General features: G+C 41.7%; 2 protein-coding genes across 3 annotated transcripts; one reads left to right on the forward strand and one right to left on the reverse strand.

The window, feature by feature from the left end:
• The first annotated feature begins 3041 nt into the window (after positions 1–3041).
• LOC134618349 (poly(rC)-binding protein 2-like) lies at positions 3042–9784 on the forward strand. 2 transcript variants are annotated; one of them, XM_063463717.1, is made up of 13 exons: positions 3042–3210; positions 3951–4101; positions 4435–4458; positions 4548–4580; positions 4699–4815; positions 4909–5040; positions 5167–5295; positions 5409–5483; positions 5693–5752; positions 6126–6198; positions 6284–6339; positions 6499–6668; positions 7845–9784. In XM_063463717.1, the coding sequence occupies exons 2-13, from the start codon at positions 4033–4035 to the stop codon at positions 7879–7881; spliced, it is 975 nt and encodes a 324-aa protein (XP_063319787.1). In that variant the 5' UTR covers positions 3042–3210; positions 3951–4032; the 3' UTR covers positions 7882–9784. The 2 variants fall into 2 exon arrangements, with proteins under 2 accessions (XP_063319787.1, XP_063319788.1); XM_063463718.1 differs by having other exon boundaries at positions 3043–3210; positions 5693–5734.
• A 791-nt stretch (positions 9785–10575) lies between these two features.
• map3k12 (mitogen-activated protein kinase kinase kinase 12) lies at positions 10576–23107 on the reverse strand. The gene is made up of 14 exons (XM_063464471.1): positions 22889–23107; positions 21186–21709; positions 19784–19967; positions 19504–19695; positions 19259–19417; positions 18827–18985; positions 18510–18618; positions 17304–17413; positions 16938–17054; positions 16700–16834; positions 15876–16599; positions 15722–15789; positions 15267–15564; positions 10576–14234 (listed from the first exon to the last, which is right to left on the reverse strand). Exons 2-14 carry the CDS (start codon positions 21646–21648, stop codon positions 14079–14081), a joined length of 2874 nt encoding a protein of 957 aa, XP_063320541.1. The 5' UTR covers positions 21649–21709; positions 22889–23107; the 3' UTR covers positions 10576–14078.
• Between the last annotated feature and the right edge of the window lie 163 nt (positions 23108–23270).

Genomic DNA, 23270 nt, shown 5'->3' on the forward strand with positions numbered 1-23270 from the left:
TGAACATGTGGTGAGTGAGTTCAGGCAGAATACTCTGTCAACCAGACCATGAACACATGGTTATAGGGCTATACTGTTCCATTGTATCTATCTCTTTTGCTTTCCGGCCATATATAGCACTCTACTTTAATAAGAATCACAACTGCGAGGATTTAACTGTACAGCAGTGCCTTTGATTGTATTCTTTTTAATTCAAAACAAACACTAGCAGACAATTAAGATGCTTGTTTATCCCATCAATCATCTCAACCAAATAACAGACTTGCAGAAAACAAGGCAATCCATCATGAAGCAGAAAGTCATCAATCATATTCTGCGTATAGAAAAAAATATATATGAATGACTGAGGTTCATTATTTTCAGGTCAAGAGGTCAGGCTTTCAAGTCTTCACATTTCATTACGTTTTGGTTTTTATTTGTTCTGCTTATGACAACAGAAAAAAAAATATTCGGTATATCAGCCAAATCCACTGTGACAGGTTTTCAAACATCATCAGAGGTAAAAGGATAGATATATATAAACACCAGACTGATACGCCAAAGAATACATATATATTCCCAGATTGTTAAAGACACTTAATGATCTGTCACAGCAAATGCAAATCGCACTATTGATTAGCAGTCTTCTCTTCATAATCAGAAATTTATAGAAATACTGCAGCTGGAGTCAAGTAGTGAGACATTCACTGCAGCAACATAAATTATTAGTTGATATGTTTATAATTCAGCAACTAAAACATGCAGTTTCTAGCTCCTCTTTTAAATTTAGAGTGCCGACTCATTCCGCTAAGGAATTTTGCTCATTTTATATCTCTAACTGGGCAAAATGCCTTTTTCACATGGCTAATTTTAGTGCTTCTCATTTTTAGGTGGTACAGTCAAGACACCTCGGTCAACTCATCGAGCTATGAATGAGTATTTTTTGAGCAATGGCAGAATGGATGCAGGACTTTGAAGAGAACGGCCACCAGCTACGTTCACAGTGCTATTGTGCCATCTGTTGGATTTACAGACAACTGCGAAGAGTCTTTCAAAACCTCCCGTGGGTCTGTCTCCATCAATCACTATTTAGAATACACACATTACAATTAGTTTGCACTGGCCAGGTGTGGGTGGAGCGGGTGAAGACAAGATTCAGGGATGATAGCAGCAAGAGTTTACAGGATGGTACTGTATCGTTGGAAATGGTGGTGCTGACAAAAAGACAGGGGGCCAAGCTGCAGGTGGCAGAGTTGAAGATGCTAGAAATGAGTACGTCAGTACTGAAGGTACATAATTCAAAATATAGTTTTGGCATCTGTGGCTAGTTTCCCTATTTCTAAAAGCTCTGATTGGGGAGATTCTTTTTTTAATAACTCACGCACCTGCGTAATTGGGTTAGACATCACCTTTTCCTCTGGTTTGGTTATTTTTTTCATCAGATTTGACGAAAATGAGCTGCGCTGTAAATATGCCACAGTAACCTCTTCTGTAAAGGAAATATAATAATAATAATAGTTCTGCAGTTTAAAATACTTCCTTCATCACCTCGCCATCCCTCATAACCCTCATGATATAACGCACGCACAAGGAGGTCTGCAGCTGCTGATTTGTCAGTCGCAGTCACACTCACATCCATGTTTGTCTGCTGAAGATAGTCATGTGCAAAATGTGTTTGAAAAAAAAACTTACAGGTGATAAATGAAAGAAAAACTCAGAACCTTTGACAGCAACAGTGAAGAGATCTGTTTGCTCTCATTGGCATTTTGCTGGCCTGGTTTGTGTTCACTGCATGCTTGTTCCCGTACAGCAGGGGTGTCGAACTCCAGGCCTCGAGGGCCGGTGTCCTGCAGGTTTTAGATGTTTCCTTGATCCAACACAGCTGATTCAAATGGCTAAATTACCTCCTCAACATGTCTTGAAGTTCTTCAGAGGCCTGGTAATGAACTAATCATTTGATTCAGGTGTGTTGACCCAGGGTGATATCTAAAACCTGCAGGACACCGGCCCTCGAGGCCTGGAGTTTGACACCCCTGCCGTACAGGGAATGGTTTCTGCAAATCAGTGCAAAGCTCGGAATGATAACCTTCATTCTGTGGTGAAGCTTTTCTATCACAGATGGAGTTGCGCATTTCCTGGATCGCCATTTATATCACTGAGCAGATCAATAAAGATAAAAAACCATGTAATCATGTGATGTGGCCTTCAAACTCACAATTTCTCAGTCCAGCTGAATCCCTGCTGGAGATTTTGGATCTCCCATAGCTCTCTGCCTTGATCATCAAAATCCCAAACACTAAAATATTTTGTGGAAGAATGTTGTTCACACCTTCAGAAGCGAGACTTTGAGAATCAGTCCTACGGCATTCTGACAAAGTTTCAACTAGTACAGTAGTGGTCAAATTCCTTACTAAGAATGACAACCAGGGATTGCAAATGAATATGTGGTTAAATTACCTGGTTAATATGGTTTCATTTGACAGTTGGTGTGACAGAGGAGGATGTTAGGGATAGGGATAAGGTTGCAGCAGATGATCCACTGTGGCGATCTCACTAAAGGGAGAGACGAAGCAAAGAGGAAGGAAAAAATGAATCCTATATTGTTGTCATTATTACATTTAGTAGGACTAGTAGTATTTCAACCTCTGTGACAAGGGAAATTACCAAATATGGGATAAATAAATTACCAGTAATTACCATATTAGCAAAGATATTACCAGTATCTTCTACTACTACAGCTTTTAGTTTTTATTGATATTTTTTTCAGTATTATTTTTGCTTTTGGTTATTAATTTATAGATATTTTGGCAGAAACAATATGAACGCCGAGGATTTTATGAACTTCTTTGTGAATGAGAAATGTACACATTGTGAATGTATACAAATAAATAAATAAATAAATGGTATTTGTTGCGTTTGGGAAAAATATGTAGTATAAAAGAATTTTTTGCTTTTTTCGTTTTATTTAGTTATATTTTTGTTTTGTACTGTACGAAATGAATATCACGTCAATGGGCGGGGCTGACCTAGTTGAGGGGGCGGGGCATTAAAGGGGTCAGAGTTGAACGCGTTTTGTCTTTTGTGCGAAGCAGAGGAGGAGAGTGGAGTCCGATCGAAAAGCGGCGTCGCTTCCCTCTTCCCCAGATCCTTTTAAAACTCCCTCCCGAACCTCTCCCCTTCTACCCTTGCCACCCTACCCACCCCCTGAACACACTTCCAGGGACGGTTCCGGTAAGTCTTCCAGCTTTGTGTATATGTGTGTTTTTCCCCTTAGAGTGAAGGACAGGGATAACTCAGTGCGGTTCGTAGGCCGCGGGATCCGACTAGTTGCTGGATGCTAACGCTAGCGTGCTGGATGGAAAATCACTGATTTGTATTTTTAGCTTGATGGTGGAGCAGGAGTTAGCTTCGAAATGCTATATATTTTTTTTAAGATAGAATGGTTAAATCTGTTAGCACTCAATCTGTACATGTAGCTAAAAGCGAGTGTTTTGAGTGGAAAAATGTTTTGGTGCAGCTAACTTCCTCTTACCTCGCTTGCGTGACTAGCTGGGATGCTCATTTCAAACAGGATTTGATGCCATAACGTCACGCTGTTAGCTTTCTCTTGCTAGCTTGGTTGTGAAGTTAATTTAAAGCTACAGTGATTTTTAAATGATTGTTTTGAGCAGCTTGTGTTGAGTACAAGAATTAAAGAGATGTCGCCACCGCTGTAGAATGCCAGAAAATAGACACGACCGCCGAGAGACAGTGGGTCATTGTGCACAGTGAATGAGTGGACTCGGGCCAGTCTAATGTCAATTACCGAACTGAAACGTCTCTTTCTTTCGACGTGGCTGGAAAACGGCGTTAAAGTCTACAAGATGTGCACTGCCCGCATCACTTCACTGATTTGCATTGACAGCAGATGGCCTCACACTTTCCACCAACTACGCTTGTCTCTGACTGTTAATTTTTCCACTCTGTTGCAGACGTTCAGCCAGTGACCAAAGACTCACTTTGTTGGCCAGTGTTGAGAGCGCGTGCGAGTGTGTGTTGGATTGAGCTGCAGCAATGGACTCCAGTCTGGTTGAAGGAGGACTTAATGTCACCTTAACCATCAGGCTTCTCATGCATGGGAAGGTGAGTGTGACTGCATGCAACTATGGATAGACTGAAAAGATATGAAAAGCTGTTATCAAACCCCTTATTGATTGCAGATCAGTTTTTGGTGTGTTGGGTGAAAAAATAGGTCAGCACAGGTTTTTGGGATTATTGTAACTATTTGTATGGCTGTAAAGGCTTGCATGTGATTCAGGCGTGCAAAAACCCCAACATTCCAGCACTGATACAAGGTTTAGATTCTATAAGGAGCTTAAAGTCTGCATTCATTCCTTAAAATTAATCTAGCTGTAGTAAAAAAAGAAAACAGCAAAGTATTGTTTTAACACAAACTTTTGTTGTCATCTTCTGTAGGAGGTTGGAAGCATTATTGGCAAGGTAAGCTGGTTTTACTGCCAGAGCGATGCTATCTGTGGCATGTCCCTTGGTGTGTTTTGTAAATATTGTTTTGTATTCTTTATCTACAGAAAGGCGAGTCTGTTAAAAAGATGAGAGAGGAGGTAAGTCTGTCTTTTTCCAACAATCAGGAAAGAACATGTCAACATTTACTGTGACTCATGCATCATATGACAACAAAGCAACTGATTCAATTTTTGTTTTTTTCCTGTCTCTTTGCAGAGTGGTGCACGTATCAACATCTCAGAGGGGAACTGCCCAGAGAGGATCATAACTCTCGCGGGACCTACCACCTCCATCTTTAAAGCCTTTTCCATGATCATAGAGAAACTGGAGGAGGTTAGAATTGTTTGTTATATCTTACATTAAAGATGTAGCAGCTACACAAGTGCCACTTTCTAAAGCCTCCTGTTGTATCCGCTTCCCCTACAGGACATCAGCACTTCGATGACTAACAGTACGGCCACCAGCAAACCACCAGTCACCATGCGCCTCGTTGTACCCGCCAGCCAGTGCGGCTCACTCATTGGTAAAGGTGGCTGCAAGATCAAAGAAATCAGAGAGGTTTGTCTGCTGTATTTTAATCTTGTATGAATTTCAGATCCTGTTGTGGGTTTTTTGTTTGTTGGTGGTTGTTGTTGTTGTTGTTTTCCCCTGATCTGTGTTGTAACTCTTGCTGTGACTTTGTAGTCTGCAGGAGCTCAGGTACAAGTAGCAGGGGACATGTTACCCAACTCAACAGAGCGTGCCATCACCGTTGCAGGGACTCCACAGTCCATTATAGAGTGTGTCAAGCAGATCTGCATTGTCATGCTTGAGGTACAAACATTGTTTAATGTAATCCTGATTTTTATGATTTTGTAAATGTGCTCTGGACACTGATACTTTACGTAGTTATTGATAGTTAAAGGTGAATATTTCTGTTTTTCTAGTCTCCACCAAAAGGAGTGACCATCCCATACAGACCCAAACCCTCAGGGTCTCCTGTCATCTTTGCAGGTGGTCAGGTAAAGTAATAAAAGTACTTTTTTTTTTTTTTTCTTCTTCTTCTTCCTCTTCTTTTTTAAACACTTTTATTTTAACAGAGTTTAGTTATGGAAATGCTATTCTAGTAGCATGCCTGGCATTGCTCCTTGTAGCAAGGACAGAGGACTGGATATTGGAGTGCGCCATGTCACACTGCCACACCCTCCTAAGTGCTATTCTCTCCTTGCAGGCTTACGCTGTCCAAGGGCAGCACGCCATTCCACAGCCTGATGTAAGTGAAGGGCCCTCTGTAAGTGATCCAATATATTTGCAACTTCGGTCCGGGGAAGCCATACCACCTTTTTATTTCATCCCTCTTGACTCTTTTTTTTTTTTTTTTTTTTTTTTTTTTCCCTGCTACCCTTCCCACAGCCACCACTGCTTGAGACGCACATCCATTTAACAGTTCCAATGATTATAGATTCAAATCCTAACATAAATATCTTAAAGCAAAATCATTGATCCCTTTTTTCATTTCACAATTTCATGATTTCCACTCATTATCACAACCACCACTTACACAAGGGAAACAACATTTCAGTCTTAAAGTTTATTTTCAATGTTTCCTAACACATCCTTGTCTGTCTGTGCTCTACGTATTTTTCTTTTTTTTGTTTCAACAGCTCACCAAACTTCACCAGCTGGCCATGCAGCAGAGCCCCTTCCCCATTGCACACAGCAACCAGGGCTTCCAGGGTAGGTGTACTTCCTGTGAGGAGGAATTTGATTGCTGTCTGTTTCTGTTAATCCATGCAATCAACTCACTCTTGTGTTCTTTCAGCTGGGATGGATGCCTCTGCACAAACTGGCTCTCATGAGCTGACCATTCCAAACGATGTAAGTCATAATTAATGTGAATTTAATTTTTTTTCCTTAACAGAGAAACTTGCTGATTTTCTAAGTAGCTCATTTTGTTTGAATTGGCAACTTTTTATTTTTATTTATTTTATTGCATTGAAAGTATTGACATAGTGTCATGTAATTCTTCTTCCCCAGCTCATTGGCTGCATCATCGGCCGTCAGGGCGCAAAGATCAATGAGATCCGTCAGATGTCAGGGGCTCAGATCAAGATTGCCAACCCTGTGGAGGGCTCAACTGACAGACAGGTCACCATTACTGGCTCCCACGCCAGTATCAGCCTGGCTGAGTACCTGATCAATGCCCGGTAAGAAAAAAGCCACAGGCTAGTGCAAAATGGAAAGAAGATGGCGCTCTCTCGCTGTCTGTTTTTAAATTCTGACATTGTGCAGCTGGTCAGTTTTGAAACGCATTAATGGAGATTGAGTTTTCCTACCATTTGTCCACTTGACCAACTAGTATCAATCAGAAGCAATGGATTCCTCACATAAGAGGAAACACAAGGAGCGCTTCTCGTTTAATTAGGTTACCGAAGATTTATTAGAATTGGACTACTGGCAGTTTTTAACAGTCACTTCATTACCACAGCTCTCGTAATAATTTCATTACCCCCTCTTCCAGCTGTGACACTGTCCCACTAGAATCTAGGGCTGACAAAACGGACCAAAAACACAGGATTTTACCATTCGAACAGCTGTTTGTCCATTATGTGCACAAACCAATGAGATATAAGTGTATGTAGACTAAAATGTACAAACAAACAAAATCTGTAGCAGAGTTGGTTTGATCACTGCCATCACTACCACACAGTTATTGATTGATTCGCTTTCGCCTGACCAACATTTTATTTGCAGCCAGTGTGGCTCCTGTTTATTATGCTTTCAGGGTTTTTTTTTTTTTCCAAACCTAAACATGTGGAAACCTGTATTTTTTTTAGGATTTTTGGGTGTAGGCTGTTGTGAATAGCTGTAGCAGTAATGGTATAAGAAAGTGCTTTAAAGAACATTGTGACATAACATAGTTTACCTCAGTTTATCAGTCAATAAAGGTCGAATTATCCTGCTGTAATTGGTAAACTAAAATCATTTTCCGCACCCCCAATTCTCCAGCAGCAGCGTATTTGAATTCTGCAGCTAAGCCTGCTGTACAGATGCAGGGTGATTTTTAAAGCAGGAAGTGGGGTCACACAGTTCATTATCAGGGCATATACCACATCAGTTTGCTGGACGCAGGTGTTGATTTCCTGATAGATGGGCAGTTTGATAATCAAGTGTATTCTGTGGAAAAACCTCATCCTGCTTAACTCAAACTGCCAGTCAAAAGACCTTGTGTAAAACGATAGCAGAAATCTTCTATCTTCACCCACTCAGATTGTCCACAAGTCTGAGTCTTTTTTTATTAGTTTTCAAATACAGGAACATGTATTACTGATATCTAACTTGTTTGTTTTAAACAGTGTTGGATTTTTCTGTTTTCTGCTCAGGCTGTCATCTGAAGCTACTGGACTCGCAGCCAACTGACATGGAGATCTTCATCAGCACCTAACGTAACCCCTCCCCCTACTTTTTACCAAGAGGTCCCTTATTGAACTTAATGCAAAAACCAAGTACTATAAACTCACTGTTTTCTCCTCTGCTTTGGTTAGACACCTACTCAGTTGTAATTACACCATTATCATGATATTGGTATTTTATTTATTTATTATGTTTTTAAATTCCCTTTGCATATAGTTTTTAAGGACTCCTTCTGTTGTATTTTTCCCTCTTATGTTGCTGTATATCTGTATGATCTTCTTGATATACTGTAGGTAAAATTTTAGAAAAATCTGAAAAGGCATAAATAATGTTTTTCTTATGTCAGATTTTTCTTAGAAAATGTAAAAATGAAGAAAAAAAACACACAATAACATTATAGATGGACTGTTCTTTCCCTTCCTTTTAAATATCTATTTATTTTTATTTAATACACAGCTCCTCGAATGAGTAGAATTTGTTGGTATTTGCCATCTTCTGTTTGAGGCTGTACTTCCTGAATGAGGCATTGTGGGTTTAACGGGTCTCACTGGGTCTAAGTGATCTTCAGCTGAAGGTGTATGCAGGGAAAACCTTTTAGTCCGAAGGTAATTTACCCCTTGTCTAGTGCGGGTTCAGATGAGAATTTTTTAAGCTACATCATGTCTCACCTCTAATTTGCTGAGTAATTATTTTGTGTCATTCCTGTATTTCCATCCGTTTTATTTCTTGAACCAGAGGCCTGCACTACGAAGCGGGATTTGTGGTTAGCGTCATAAAGCCAGGTAATCTTGGGATCTGAAGGTTACACAGTGGTTCAGTTCCTTAATGGGACACATTGCAGTGATAACTTGGACCACACACATGTATGAGGTAACAGATCAGCATATATAAAAGCATCAACTGGTCAATCGGTTTTGAATAATTAACTGGTTTTAGAAGATACTTTTGGGTAGACTGGATCTTATGAGGTAAGGGGTGTTCAGAGATGGTCTAACCTCAGTAGCGTTTTCTGACGAGTACAGCGCACATACAGGTTTGAATTATGTTTTTCTGTTTGTGCTTTACATGCTTCCAAGGCTTTTTAATGCCACCAGGTTTGCAGCTTGAAACAAAAATGCTAAAATGTCTCATTTGCCATAAGATGACGTCTGAGGAACACATCAGTTTATTGGAATACACATTTGTAATGATAGATCTACTCGTGCCTTAATGATAGGGCAGTGATATTAATGAGCCTATCTTACTCATTTACACAAAGCTTTTACCGGCTTTGGCTGCAGAAACTCACATATTTGTTTGGGATTATAGTTAAGAATTTTGTGGCTCATTGCTATATTCAGAAAAAGCTTTGTTGACTTACCGCATTGATATCGTGGCATGATGTCGGTTATAGTCAGACAGTAAGAAGATATCGTAGGTATGCTGAACCTGCTTCGTAGTGCAGGCCCTGGGATTTTGAGCATTGTTGTGTATTGGATTCTGATAAGGGTGGGTGGGCTTTGGTTATGAGGAGTGGGCTCAAATAAGAGGAAAATATATTCTTTTCTCTTAAATTACTAAGACCATGGTGGTGATGATAATAACATTGAAATGTTTGTTTTAAATAGAGAAATATTTTTTTTAACTGCAGGGAGGGGGAATGCTGCAAGGGGCAAAACTACAAGACATATTGGTCTTTAAGTATATTATGCTGAGGTATTAAATTATGATTAATTAGAAGGAGAATTATAGAATTAACACTAGTTTCCTGCTATCTTTTTTGCCTGGGTCAGATTTTATTTTTTATTATTCTTTGCAGGATGAAGAAACTCACGTTTTTGTGCACGTTTTCGAAATATTGTAGATCTGGGTGCAATTAAATTGTTGAAGAAATGAAATGCAGAAATAAAAGATGTGAAATGCTTAAACAGTCCTTTGTTCTTCGTTTTCCTTTTTGGTACCATCTCATGGGGATTGAGACTTTTTTTTTTTTTTTTTTAAATACAAGGCAATCAAGGGGAAAGGGGGTGGATCGGGGGGGGGGGAGAGAGAGAGAGAGAGAGACTTCTGCCTGAAGTCTAGAACCCATTGGCATTGCCAAATAATGTGTCATGCCTTGAGAGGACTTTATTACAGCCACCTTCAGTTGACCCATGTTTGTGGGTCTTTTTACTTTTGAGTCATTGCACAAAGTATACCGTGCTGTGTTCTGAGCAAAGAGTGGAGCCCTGTATGCTACAGAATTCATCCTGCTACTTCTGTCAGCAGTCACATTATTAATAACCGCTGGTGACCCGGATCCACTGGGAGCCATTCATGTCATTGCCATAACACTGTCTCCACCTGTTTCTCTTCCCATCATTCTGGTGCAAGTTGGTTTCATTTCAGACTTTTTTGTTTTGGGGGGTTTTTTCCATCCAAAAGTGCTTGCTCTTTTAGAAGTTTTCTGGCTAAATCTAATCTGGCCTTGCTGTTTTTGAGTATAACAAATGCTTTGCAACTTTATGTGATTTCTTGATTTTAGGCCTTAAATGCCCAATTTTCTTTCTTTCAAGCCAATTTTTTTTTTTTTTTTTTTTTTTTTTTTTTCTTGACCAAATATTTGATTTGGCAACTGCTAAAGTTTGTGCCCGTTCTTCTTTTTTAGTGTTTTCTTTCAGCCCGTTGATGGTTTGAATAAACGGGCTTTTTCTTCCCTTGCACTGAAATAAAAGACTGAATGAAAATACTGGTCAGTGCTTCCCCTCAGCCTCCCAAGTAGATGCACCTATGGTATCGGTTTCAAAATGCTAGGTGACATCCTTCTTGAGTTATCCCATTTGCAAAATGTCTTCAGCTTGATGTTGAGGTCAATACTTTTGTTAAACCCCTCGAGTCTATACTACATTATGATATAAAATGCACTGTGGTGTACAGAGGCGAGCAAGCAAATTTGTCATAAATTAACACGGGCACACTTTGGACATGCTTAAAGTGATTGAAAATAGTCATTTATTTCTTGTTGAACCATCTTCGTGATGCAACGACAGCACAAACTGTAGCTATAGCATGACCTGTCTTTTAAAACAAACATCACACCCAGCTTTGTTTTTTGTAACCAATACATTATTTATTGTTGCTCATAATATTTTGCTTTTGATATAATTCCTATGTTACAAGTACAATGTGCAATGCTGTATAAAAACAAAACATTTCTATTCAAACCCAAAGGATACTTACTGTTCTACTAGTAACCATCACAGAGAAGTGCTCTATTCTTTATCTGGGTACTTCTGCAGTAATCTTAAAGGGTAAAAGGAACAGATGAGGTTTTTATGAAGCCTGCCAACATCCTGAACAACCGGAGGCCTTTTGGTTCATTACTGCATGGTACTCCACCGATTTCACAAATCAGTCTCTATTTAGGTTTCGTGGATGAGAGCTGCTGCTTTTCGGTTTTCTGCTGCATTTACACATCAAGCAACAAATCAAATTGCTTTCTCTTACAAGTCAAAGATGCACTGGAACCAAATGTCCTGGGTTCGAGTTAGGTGGGGGCTCTCTTTAAAGAGGCAAAAAAAATCACATCTGTAAGGGTCACTAATATATTTACCAGTATTTAAAACAATAATATTACATTTTTGATGTGATAAGTCTTATTTATTTTCCTTTATATCTATGCATAATATAATCTCTTGTGCACTTTGCCACCAAACCTCCATGGGGTATAGTGCAGTATTGTGCAAACTATGCCTGATGAAAGAACGCTAAACAAAGATGAACTAGTTTGAAAGAAGCTACCGTGTGTAATGGATGATTTATTTATTTATTTTTAAGTGCGCTGCTTTGTGAGCCAGCATGTTGGACCACCTAATGAATAGTGAGGTCTGTCACACAGAACGTGCACACACCGGGCTACTATTTGTAGTTTATTTAGTGATCCAACATTAGTTACTTTAGAAGCACCGCAAAGCTGAGATTTTTGCCCGTTTTGAACGCCACAAATATCAGCATTTTTTTAAATTACATATGCAGGCGCTGTAACTGAATTTTGCTCAGTCGTTTGACACACTGGAGTCCTTCGTGACTCTTCATGATGCCGCTTATCGAATGAAAAGAAACTTAGGAGAAATAACAAGAGGAAAGCAAATCATATAGCTACTCAAATAAACGGACACTTTATTAAAGTAATAAAGCTAATTATTAGAAACACTAAAAACAAGTGAATGATTGATATTTTTTTAGGGGTATTTTTTTTCTTTAGTTCTTTCTGATTTACACAGATATGATCCTGTATCATAGATGATTGTCTTGCAATATATTAAGTATTGCAGAATGTTTCGCGATACAACTGGTATCATGATTGTATCTTACGGTAATATACTGTGCGATCCCCACCTCTGGTGCTAAACCATGTAGTCACACCAACAGGCTTAAATCAAGCTCTTTATGACTCCACATTAGGTCAACCGTCAGGAGTTTTCCATGCATGTCTGCACATAGTTACGATTTATTCAGTATGACCTGAATGCAGAATCCTATACTTAAACAAGACACTACCTCAAGGGCGCGCTTTTAGTTAGCATCAAAGAAAACTATCACATGTAGCCATTCTAATTCTGGTTCAGCAAGTCATGTAGTGGGGTGAACGCAGAAGAAGAAATAGCTGCAGAAGGCCAGAAATCTCATTTCAAAGGTATCAGCTGCTAACAAGAACACCTAGCTCTCTGGCCAACTGTTATGTTGCCAAAGGTGGAATATAAGCCTTTAACAACTGAGAAGTAGAAAAAGAAAATGATTCGTCTGTTCTAATTACATTTTAAAACTAGTCCGACTCCATTCATTGCGCTACAGTTTGGTGTTAAAACAGTGGATTTCTTCTGCACTTAACTGCTGAAATGGTTAAAAGCAGGCATTGCTAGCACCAGTAATGTCATAAAATGGTATAGCAGTAATATGTTGCCAGTTTATTAAGAACAAATAGCTAAAACAAATGCAGTCTTATGCAACAGTCCTGCAATAAATGCTACCTTACTGGAGGTTAGAATGTTGAGTTTATATTAAAACTGTTTTAGGGAGGGTCTGATTCAACTGGTTGTGTCAGTTTGTGGCGACGGTACCTCCAAAACGCTTCTACATAATTTTATACACCCCGGCTAAATGACAAGCACAACTTTAGTGAAATATAGTTTACCCACACCACAAACAAATTACATTCTCCACAATGATATTCCACTTGAATCCACAGCTTTTTAAAACAGTTTCAACAGAAACCCCATAAAGTGCTGCAAGGAAGTCTTTGCAAGAATTTTAGCTCGATGTACTAAATAAGCTGGTTAACTGAGTGTATATACAATAGCAGAGGTGCATTTCGAGTGAACCAAAAGACCTCCCATCCTATCAAAATTTTTTAGAAACTCTATAAAAACCTCGAGTGTGTCATATGTGTATTTGAAACTCAGTAGTAGGAGGGTTTAAAAAATAAATAAAATTTTAGCTACTGAGAACCCAAATTATGCATCATGATCGATCGATGTGAGTATTTTCATTCCATTTTTGACTTTTATTTTTTAGTGATAACATTTATTAACAAAAGAGAAAAAAACTCAATTAATACTTTCAGGATTAAAAAAGTGTAAACTTTCACAAAATATAAAACGGACACATTCGAACCATAAATTATAAACATGTAGTCATGCATTTTGTTCACAGGGCTGCATACTGTTAAGTCTTACATTTTTATCTTACAAATAAAATAAAGTTAGATATTTCTCATGTGGTATGTCATGGATATTTACATTTATTATTCATTAGTATTTAATGCATTAGTGTGTGGAGTACCATGGAGGATGCTCCCAGAGTGAAGGTTAGAGTGTTTAAAGGACTAAGAGTGTGGTATCTTCTTGTGCGTGCGTGTGCATCTGTGGAAGGGTTTTTGCAAACTGGAACTATCCTGCCTGAAAGAAAAAAAATATCAAACCCTACTGAACCTAAATGACATTTATCTGATGTCACAAGCTGCCAAAATATCTGAAGTCAGGATATGACAAATGTCCTATGTCATCTGGTGCAGGTTTGCCAGCCAACAAACTTATGAGACACCATAAGTCAACTTGTCATAGTCTGAGTGGTGTAGTAGGTGTGATCCCTCATGACAACAGTAATGTACTGCACTGACAGACCGGTGTACGCCTGTGATGGTTGCTCACTGTAGAGTAGCGGGATCTTTCCTAGTGTCCAGTGATCTATGGAGGTCCTGTATGGGGAGCCTGTGGAGACCCCTGATAAGGTTGAGATGGCGGCGCCCACGCTCCGGCACTGGGAGGACGGCTGAGCTCGCCACTACCTGACTGATCCAGCTCAGCACTGTCGCAGTCAGAATCATCGCACAAGGCTCGACTCTAAAAAGAGAGCAGGAAGAGGAAAAAAGTGTGCGATACATGACCAGCAGCAGACATGAGCATAAACCTAATTTCTTTGTCAAAGATCCAAAAATGGAAGCGTGAAATAAAAGATGGAAACCTGGAATTTGTAGTGTAATTTTAGCAGTGGTGGGAGACCCTGTAGTTAGACAGTTTCATTTTGTGTGTTTGTTTTATTTAACTAGATCATTATGATGAAAAAGTTGATCGCACATTTAGTGCTAAGTGATGAGACTGGTTGCCTCGCTTTCACTGCCTGCCACTAGGTGTGACATTTTCCTGCAAAATCAAAGCTTGATTGAAGAACTAAAGGAGAAAGAGGATGGCGCTTTGTTTGTATGTGAAATGGTTGACACTTAAATAACCTGAACAGGCATAAAATATCAACCACACAACTGAAAAGAGACAAACAAGGCCAAGAAGAATGAAGTGAAAGTAAAACAATTAGACCCTTCCAAGGATGAGATTTAGTTGTTGCCACTAACATAAGCAGGTGTTTTAAAATTCATCCATTTATCCATCAAGGTATTCAACTGCAACTTTAAATAAAATGATCAATGGTGAAAAGTAAAAATAACTGTATTACATGGTAAGATATCATTGGTGTAGCTGGGTAAAGTGAGAAAGTTTCTCTTCATCTGATACAATCTGACAGTTTTGTTCATTTGTTTTCAACATGATGGTCAGGCTCTATCCTCAGGGTCACCAGATTAAACTGAAGGTTCACAACATAATTAAAGGGAATCTATAATGCTCATTTCTGGCTCTTGTCTCTATTAGAGTGGCTTTGAATTAACTCCCTTTCCCCTCACCTTTTAACTTTTTTTGTCAGTCTGTATTGCACAAAAACTAAAATATAGCCCTGAACTGTATCAGGGTAGTCTAACATGAAATAAAATAAAATGCATATAGTCAAGTACAGGTTTTGAGTCGTACTTTTCACCAGTGGCTACACTCGTCTAAGGAGAAGACCAAAGCTGACACATGCGGTCCTCTGTGCAGCTTCTTTACCTCATTAGGATTCTGCCCGGCATCCAGCTGAGCCTTGGACTGGCCCAGAACTCCGTCTCTCTCCGACAGGCCATCAGAAGCCTGGGCAGGGTCGGTGTTGTCCACAGGGATTTCCGACCCCTGAGAGAGGAGGTCGTCGCTGCGGTCATCCAACCTGTCGTCGGTGTTAGTGCTGACAACATCAGGAGTACCGCTGTGAGAGTGGTCAGTTGTGTGGCCCTCTTCACCGTCCGATACAGACAGATTTTCTGAACTGAATGTAGACACCGACTGGCACTTGGTAATGCTGGTCGGGCGTCTGGAGCGATTAAGAAGGAACAAAACAAACAAACAAAAAAAGAATCTCTGATTCTGGTAAAGATTGACATAAATTTGCTCTCTGAATAAAACAGCAACTTGTTAAAGAGGGAAGATGGCTGGAAGGAATTTTCAAGTAATGAAGGACAGTTACTCACCGTCTCCGTGGTAACTCAACCTCACTGTCAACTTCACCCTCCTCCTCTTCTGATGACACTCCACGCCTCTGTAGTCAGAAACATGAAAAATGCACAAGTGAAAACGATCACCAAGGGGACAGTGAGGAATAAGGAGCGGTATCCTGCACCGTACCTGTTTGCGTGTGATAGCTGCCCTGTACAGAATGGCTGAAGGTGTGAGGTGCTGACTCCCGATTCCACCTGATGCTCCCCGGGGCAGCCTCACAACACCTGCTCCCTCCTCTTTATCTTCCCCATCATGAGGAAGGCGTGGAGATCCCAGAGAGCCCCGTCCTGCTGCCGCCCCCCTCCCACACGGTGAGTCCGGGCTGCTGGAGAACGGGAATGATGCGGCATCCTCGCTGGGAGTGTCACTGCGTGGGGGGGTTTCTGTGAGATCGTCCAGACCGGCCGCCCCTCCCTCTGACCCCCCTAAACCGGCAGAGGCACTAAGGCTCCCTCCTCTCTCCAGCCCACCCACAGAGGGCTCGCCTTTTCCTTGGCTGTCTGCCTCTAGCGTGGTGCAGATGAGGTCAGGGCTGGAGGAGGATAGCTGCCTCTGCTGCTGCTCGTGACTGAGGCCCCGCAGGGCTGCAGAAGGCTCCAGGAGCTGCTTCGAGGTGTTAGTGGTAGAACTGTTAACTTGGGCAGTTGTGTCCCGGTTAGGGGAGGATTGATTGGCTTTAAGTCCAGCCAGGTCCCCACTGCTGCCCTTACCGGGCTTACGATGGCGGGTCTTTACCCTCCGAGACCGGCTGGGAGAAGTGGAGCTCCTGTTAGGGCAGGCTGGAATAGTGACTTGCATTACGGAGGAGTCCATTTTGGGAATGATTACCTCAGACTTAAGAATGTCTGGCCTGAAAGAGTGGGAAGGATTAGTCAACAACTACAATCAACAAGGATGATGAATATTCACTGATTTATTCCAGTTTCACCCAATAAAATGAAATCTCACACCTCTTTCCCGAGGGAAGTTTTTGTGGGACGTTTCTCTTCTTGATGAGTTTGTCCATGGAATTTGACGAGCTGCTCTGTCTGGAACTATGGTGCTTGAACAAGCCTGGATACTTCTTATCCAAAGACTGTTCTCTCCTAGAAAGAAAATGCCACCAAAATGTAAATGTACTAAGGCTTATTTGCAAATGGTGCTTGCATTTCAAAAACATATACTGTGGTTTCATGAATTTATTTGCACCTCTGCAACTCTTTCTCTTTCAGTTCCAGCTGCAGCATGACAGCACTGAGCTCCATGTAAAGGTTGTTAGCCCTCTCCAGTTTTCTCTCATAATGCTCACGAATGTCCAGAGCATGCCTGAGAAGAAAAGAAGCTGCTGATGTCACTGTGCATCCGCATGAGAGAATCTAAAAGCTCTACAATAGATGTGAACGCAAGGCACTTATTTCATTCACAGGGGCAGACTAAGGACTGACAGCGAGAAATAGGACAGAGGGGAAGCGGCCTCTTTCATGTCAGCTAACATAGTAAAATATCAGTATCTTTTGCCTGCTAATTGTAAAGCCTTGATTTTGCATGAAACTATTTTAACAGTAAAAAGCAAACCTGAGCTCCTCTCGGCGTCGGTTGATCAGCTCCTCATCGAGTCGGTGGAGACAAGTTCCATCAGATTTAATCTTCTCAAAGTGCTGCTTCACCTCTTCCCTCCATTCAGCCTGATGAGAGTACATTTCTGTTAACCAGCTCTGTCTCCTCAGAGGTGACTTCAAAAATCAGGTCTCTTTTGTACATTTAATGTCTGATTGCTTTGCAAGCACGTGTAGTTGTGTCCCTTTGTCTACGCCTATGCAGATGGGCTACAAATTAAAAGAAAAATCCAAACCCTTGATGCCTACAGCGGGGATCTGATGGCTCTGCTATGCTATGCATGGGCATTTTGGTGGCATGGTGAAACATTTATATCATGACAGACGTGGTTTCTTACAGCATCACAATGAAGGGCTACCAGTGTGGTAGACAAGCCTCTCCAACCACCATCATCAAAACACCGAATGAGAGAATATCTTTGGCAGAATAGTGTTCTATCAGTCTAAACAGTTCAAGAGACTTGGAGACAGACACTCTGCTTTTAAAGGGATTAAAACTTTCTTTTTTTGAAAAAGCTTATAGTTAAGACTTGATTATGTGACCCTGAAAAGTTTCTTAGTTAACACCTCTAGGGGCATAAGCTGCTGGGGGACGTCCCATGATCCATTTCTTTTCATTTCACTCTCCTCTTTTTACTCATGATGTGTTTATAATCTACTACTGCATCTCACCAACCTTTGTCAATTATTTCTCCCACAGTTTGTGTTTAATCTTTGGTCTCTTTCTACCCTGTCCTTTTTTTCCTATTCTCTTTACCTTCACCCAACAAACTGACCAAGGCAGATGACTGCCCCTCACTGTGCCTGGTTCTGTCTGAGGTCTCTTCCTGTCAAAAGGGAGTTCTTCCTTCCCACCGTCACAAGTGCTTGGTCATAGGGTTGTTGAGATTTTCTCTCTAATATTGTAGCATCTTTAACTTACAACATCAAGCGCTTTGAGGAGACTGCTGTTGTATAGCGGCACGATATAAATACAACTGAATTTTATTTAACTGCGAATCAATGTTAAGATGCATTAAAGCAGTTCTGGTGGATTATAATGGCTCACCACCTTACTAAGGCACTTTATATTGGTTTTTCATTTAACTGCTCACACCACTGTATATATGTGTATCTTAAAATGTAATTAATTTTTTTAAAGTCCTTCCATTCAGCTGAAAATTACCTGAGACTTGAAGTATGTTTCTTGAGGAGTCGACAGTACATCGGCTGATGCTATATCCAGATGAAGAAGGATCTGGCGGAAAGAAGGTCTATTTCTGGGCTTACAGTTCCTGCAAATCCAAGATGGGAAAACACAGCTGTGCACATTTACAATGCACTGTATAATCAATAAAATCCTTAAACCACAGACTTACAGCTCCCTGTACAACTACTTTCAACCCTCGCCTCTACTACTCTCATCTGCTCATCTGTCCTCTCCTCCCTGCTGTGCTCATTTTTTTTTTTCATTCCAACTGCCCATTTCCAGACGCTGCTCACCAGCACTGTCTGAGGAGGATCTTGAAGCCATCTGGACAGCTCTCCGGTATGGGCAGCTGAAGGCTGTTGTTTCCCACACCCCAGATGATTGCAGATGAGTCGACGTCTTTATAAGGGATCTCTCCTGTAAGCATTTCCCAGAGCACCACTCCAAAGGACCTTTAAGAGAAGTTAAGCTTTATTTATTCAAGAAATCTCACTGAGGTCAAAATATCTTAACGAAAAGATAAAATGCATGATAAGAATCACAACAAGGCATTTTAAACAAGCTTCAAACATATCTCAACTATTAATTCACAATACCAGCAAGCTATCTGCACATTTTCTTTAGTGTAGTATTTTAAAGATAATTGTTAAATCGATGTAATCGATGAAGAGGCACAACGTTTTATAGCCTATAGGAAAAAAAGTGTGAATGTTAACCAGACTTACCAGATGTCCACCTTTTCTGACACCGGCTCATTCCGAATAACTTCAGGAGCCATCCAGGCTACAGTGCCGGCAAACGACATCTTGGTGCTCTTGTCACTGAGCTCCTTTGAAGTCCCGAAGTCAGAGATCTTCACCAGGTCATCATGTGTGATCAGCATGCTGGAAAGGTGAGATTACATAATAAACAATTTAAGCTCTAGTATCAAAGAAACTGTCAGTACACCAGCTGTGCTTCTGAGTCTTACTTGGGGGACTTGAGGTCTCTGTGGATGATTTTGTGGAGGTGTAGGTAGTTCATGCCACCTGCAATGCCCATGGACCAGTCAACCAGGAGGGAAGGTGTGATTTTACGGCCTGCCCTCAGCACCTCATACAGCTGCCCTTGAGCACAATATTCCATCAAGATACAGTAACAGGGAGCCTGGGTGCATACACCCCTGAAAGGGAAGTGCAATCAGAGTTAAATAACTGGGAGATATATATCCTAATATATATATTTTAAAAAAAAAGATGTAGCTTCCTCACTTGAAAGTAATAATGTTGGGATGCTTGAGTTTGCGGAGATGTTTGATCTCAGTCTCTTTGATGTCCCGCACTTTCTTCACAGCCACCTCTTCTCCGTGGAACTTGCCAAGGAAGACGGCCCCCTGTGCACCGCTGCCCACCCACTGCAGGTCAGAGATTTCCTCAAATGGAACCTCCCAGGACTCTAAACTCAGACCAACAAGTAAACAATGTGAACCTCATCAAGTATGCAACTGCAGAAAAGTTATTCACAATACCAAAGACACTGCAGCAGATGATTTCCACCCATCATCATTGCAAAGCAACTTACTGTCAGCTTGGACAGAGAGATTGTTTTTTCTTTTGGTTTGGTTTTGTTTTGTTTTGTTTTGTTTTGTTTTGTTTTGTTTTGTTTTGTTTTGTTTTGTTTTGTTTTGTTGGGTGGGGGTGGGGGGGTGCATCCATGCTACACATTAGAATAAACTGGCAGGACACAGTTACATCATACAAAGTGCCTGCTATGGTCAAACAAGTGGGATATTGGCAACATATCCACTAGGCCATTGCATTTGTATCCAGAGATAAGGAGAAAAATAGGGGGGAAAGCAACAATCCACTTGTAGTCTAATCTGCCTGTCATCCGTCACGCTGACTTTACTTAAACGACTGTGAAAGCACGGTCACTAAAGATGGACGAGCTTGGCAGAATAAAAGAGACAGCCGGATCAATTCTTCATGAGGTCCACTGAAGTGTTTAGATCTCTTGAGAGCTGCAGCAGCAGCAGTGGAGCCAGATGCACATGATGCTCCCACCTGACCAGCTGTGAGATCTCAGTTTAGCTGATGACTGTGGGTGAGCCTGGCTGACAGACTCGAGCACACAGTCGTGCTGCCAGCAGGACAAAGTGGCAGTCAGGGAGCACAGGAAATAATGGAGTTCTGGGTTTGCAAAATACAAAAGTACATTTACTCAAGTGCTGTTCTTAAGTACAGTTTGAGGTACTCATGCTTGAGTATTTCTATTTTCTGCCACTTTACCCTTTCGCTCCACTACATTTCCCGGGATAAAATATCTTATTTTTTCCTGCACCACATTTAACTAACAACAGCCATAGTTACTGTTAAGGACCTGACACAGAAACATATGAAAAGGCTATGTAATCCACTGTTTAAGTGTAACACGGCAACTACCAACCTGTTTGTCTCATCATGTTTTATTAAAGCAGATGAGGCCCAGGACAAGTTATCCAATGTTTTACAAGAAAACAAAAAGTAAGAAGCAAAATTAATATTAATAACAGCTCTACTTCTGGTGGTTCATTCCTTCCACCACTGTCAAGTTTTCTATGGTGAATCTCCATGTTTTACATACATAGCGGAAGAACAGAGAGCATAGACACAGTGGTGCCTTATCTGCACATACCTTCGTGATTATGTTTGTGTTCAGTGGAGTAGGCCTTTCCAATCATGGTCCAGACTGGTTTCAGGCAGCCAAACAGTCCCTCCAAAAAACCTCCACTTCCTGATTGTAGGCGAATGTTCTCCGACTGGCTCCGAACAGCGCCAGCCTCCGGACTGTGGCCCGCCTCGGCCCCGCCGCCACACTGGCAGGCCTCATGTTCATTTAGTTTTAGCACGCTGTTGTCAAAGTGGGCTGAGGGTCCATCACTGGGAGTGGGGCTGCTTCCGCCGGGCACTCCCTGGCCGCCGGTGTCAATGGACAATACGTTACGAAGGACACACTGTGTGGGGGTCAGGTCAGTTTCAGGGGTGCAGGCAGGGGTGTCTCCATCGAGTCTTCGATAGGGAGGTTCTGAGATGGGGGTACTGAAGCCTGACAGGGAGGGGGAAGGGGCACGGGGCTCATGGATACAGGTCCCACTCATCAGGGGTTTCCCCAACACAGCAGGTCAGGGTGGATGGAGGATGGACAGATGAGAAGAAAGCCTGGAGGAGAAGATTTGTGATAAGAAGTGAATTAGAACAAATGTTGATGTATAGGTTCGTTTCAGCACTGGACAGCTCCAGACTTAAACCATATACTGGCATTATGAAGCTGTTCAGCGCTGAATTAATGGCTAACTTGGCACCCGGCTTCCATTACAAGCGATACAAAACACCAAAACAGAGGGAGTCGTGTTGTGAGTTGGGCAGCGAGCCAGTCTCCCAGTCTATCCACAGCCACTCCAGTCCCACAACTAAATTCTGTCTGAATCATGTAGTAGAGCCTCATCTCTGTGTCTGTGAATGGGAAAACCAGCCGGCCCAGTGGAGCCATCACCCAGAGTGGAAACTGGCTTTATGAATGAATCGACCACAGGCTGTTGTACAGTCCACAGCCATGACTGTCACCTGTGCTTTAATTGTTCCTCTGAGCAGCACCAGGGTCTGACAGGATGCAAGCGAAGCAGCTGGTATATGCTGCCCATCATTTGCCGAGTGAAGAAGAGCATTGTGTGTGATGAAGAATATGACGAATTGCATAACCACCTCCGCGTGTGCATGTGTACGTACGTCCGTGCGTGCATGCATGTGTATGTTAGAGAGGGGGAGAGGGGGAGAGAGTGGGAGCCAGAGAGAGGAACCACATGTACCCAATTCATGTATCCTACACCAGCTCCGTGTCTTGTACTGCACCACTGCACAAGAAGAGCCACGGCGGCTGGGCGAAATGAGAGCGTAAAAGACGGGCAATAAACAACCACCAGGCCTGTGCGAAGGAGTAGTGCACACACACACACACACACGCACGCACACACACACACGCAGGAAGATCAATCTTTAAATAACCAAGGATGTGATGATGACACTCAGCAGCATCATAGCCGACGTGCATGAATAGCAAGCCCGATGCCTACTATGCTCCATGCCAAGTCAAACTGCCGCAGTACATGTACATTTACTCAGCGCTGGTACCAACGCGAGTATTTCGTAATGTGAGCTTTCTCTTTGCACAAATATGATTTTGTAGCATTCATCGACGATGATTCGCTTCTTGGCAGCATCACTTCAGTGGTGCAGTGTGAGCGGCATGAACGCTACCCCACCAAGCAACGGATTCCTGCCTAAACGTACCTGATATCACATTTATTAAGCATTTAACCGGGTAGTATGACATTCCCATACCTTTCTGCCTGGTTGATGTCGCGTTGTCAAGTGAAGGGGTGGGCTCGGCTTTCTATTTGCCGGCGATAATGAGCAGATCGTTGTTTTTTTATTCGGTCCGGGGTGTCTCTAGTATTTCCAGCGCCGATATCCACGAGTTTCACGTTACTGGGATAGATCCCAGCGGGTAAATTGTGTTATCAATAACCGGGGACCCATGCAACGTGAGGCGCGCTGGGTTTTTTTTGGGGGGGGGGAGGGAGCTGTCTCCTTCCCAGTGCTGAATTGACGTCACGGAAATGCGTGTTACGCCGCAAGGGGGCGCTGCCACCTCCTCCCTCTGCAAACACATAGACACCAACGGAACTAAGCGCAGTTTTTATCTATCATTCCCAAAATATAT

Source organism: Pelmatolapia mariae, linkage group LG20 (assembly GCF_036321145.2).
Source record: "Pelmatolapia mariae isolate MD_Pm_ZW linkage group LG20, Pm_UMD_F_2, whole genome shotgun sequence".
Lineage (NCBI taxonomy): Eukaryota > Metazoa > Chordata > Actinopteri > Cichliformes > Cichlidae > Pelmatolapia > Pelmatolapia mariae.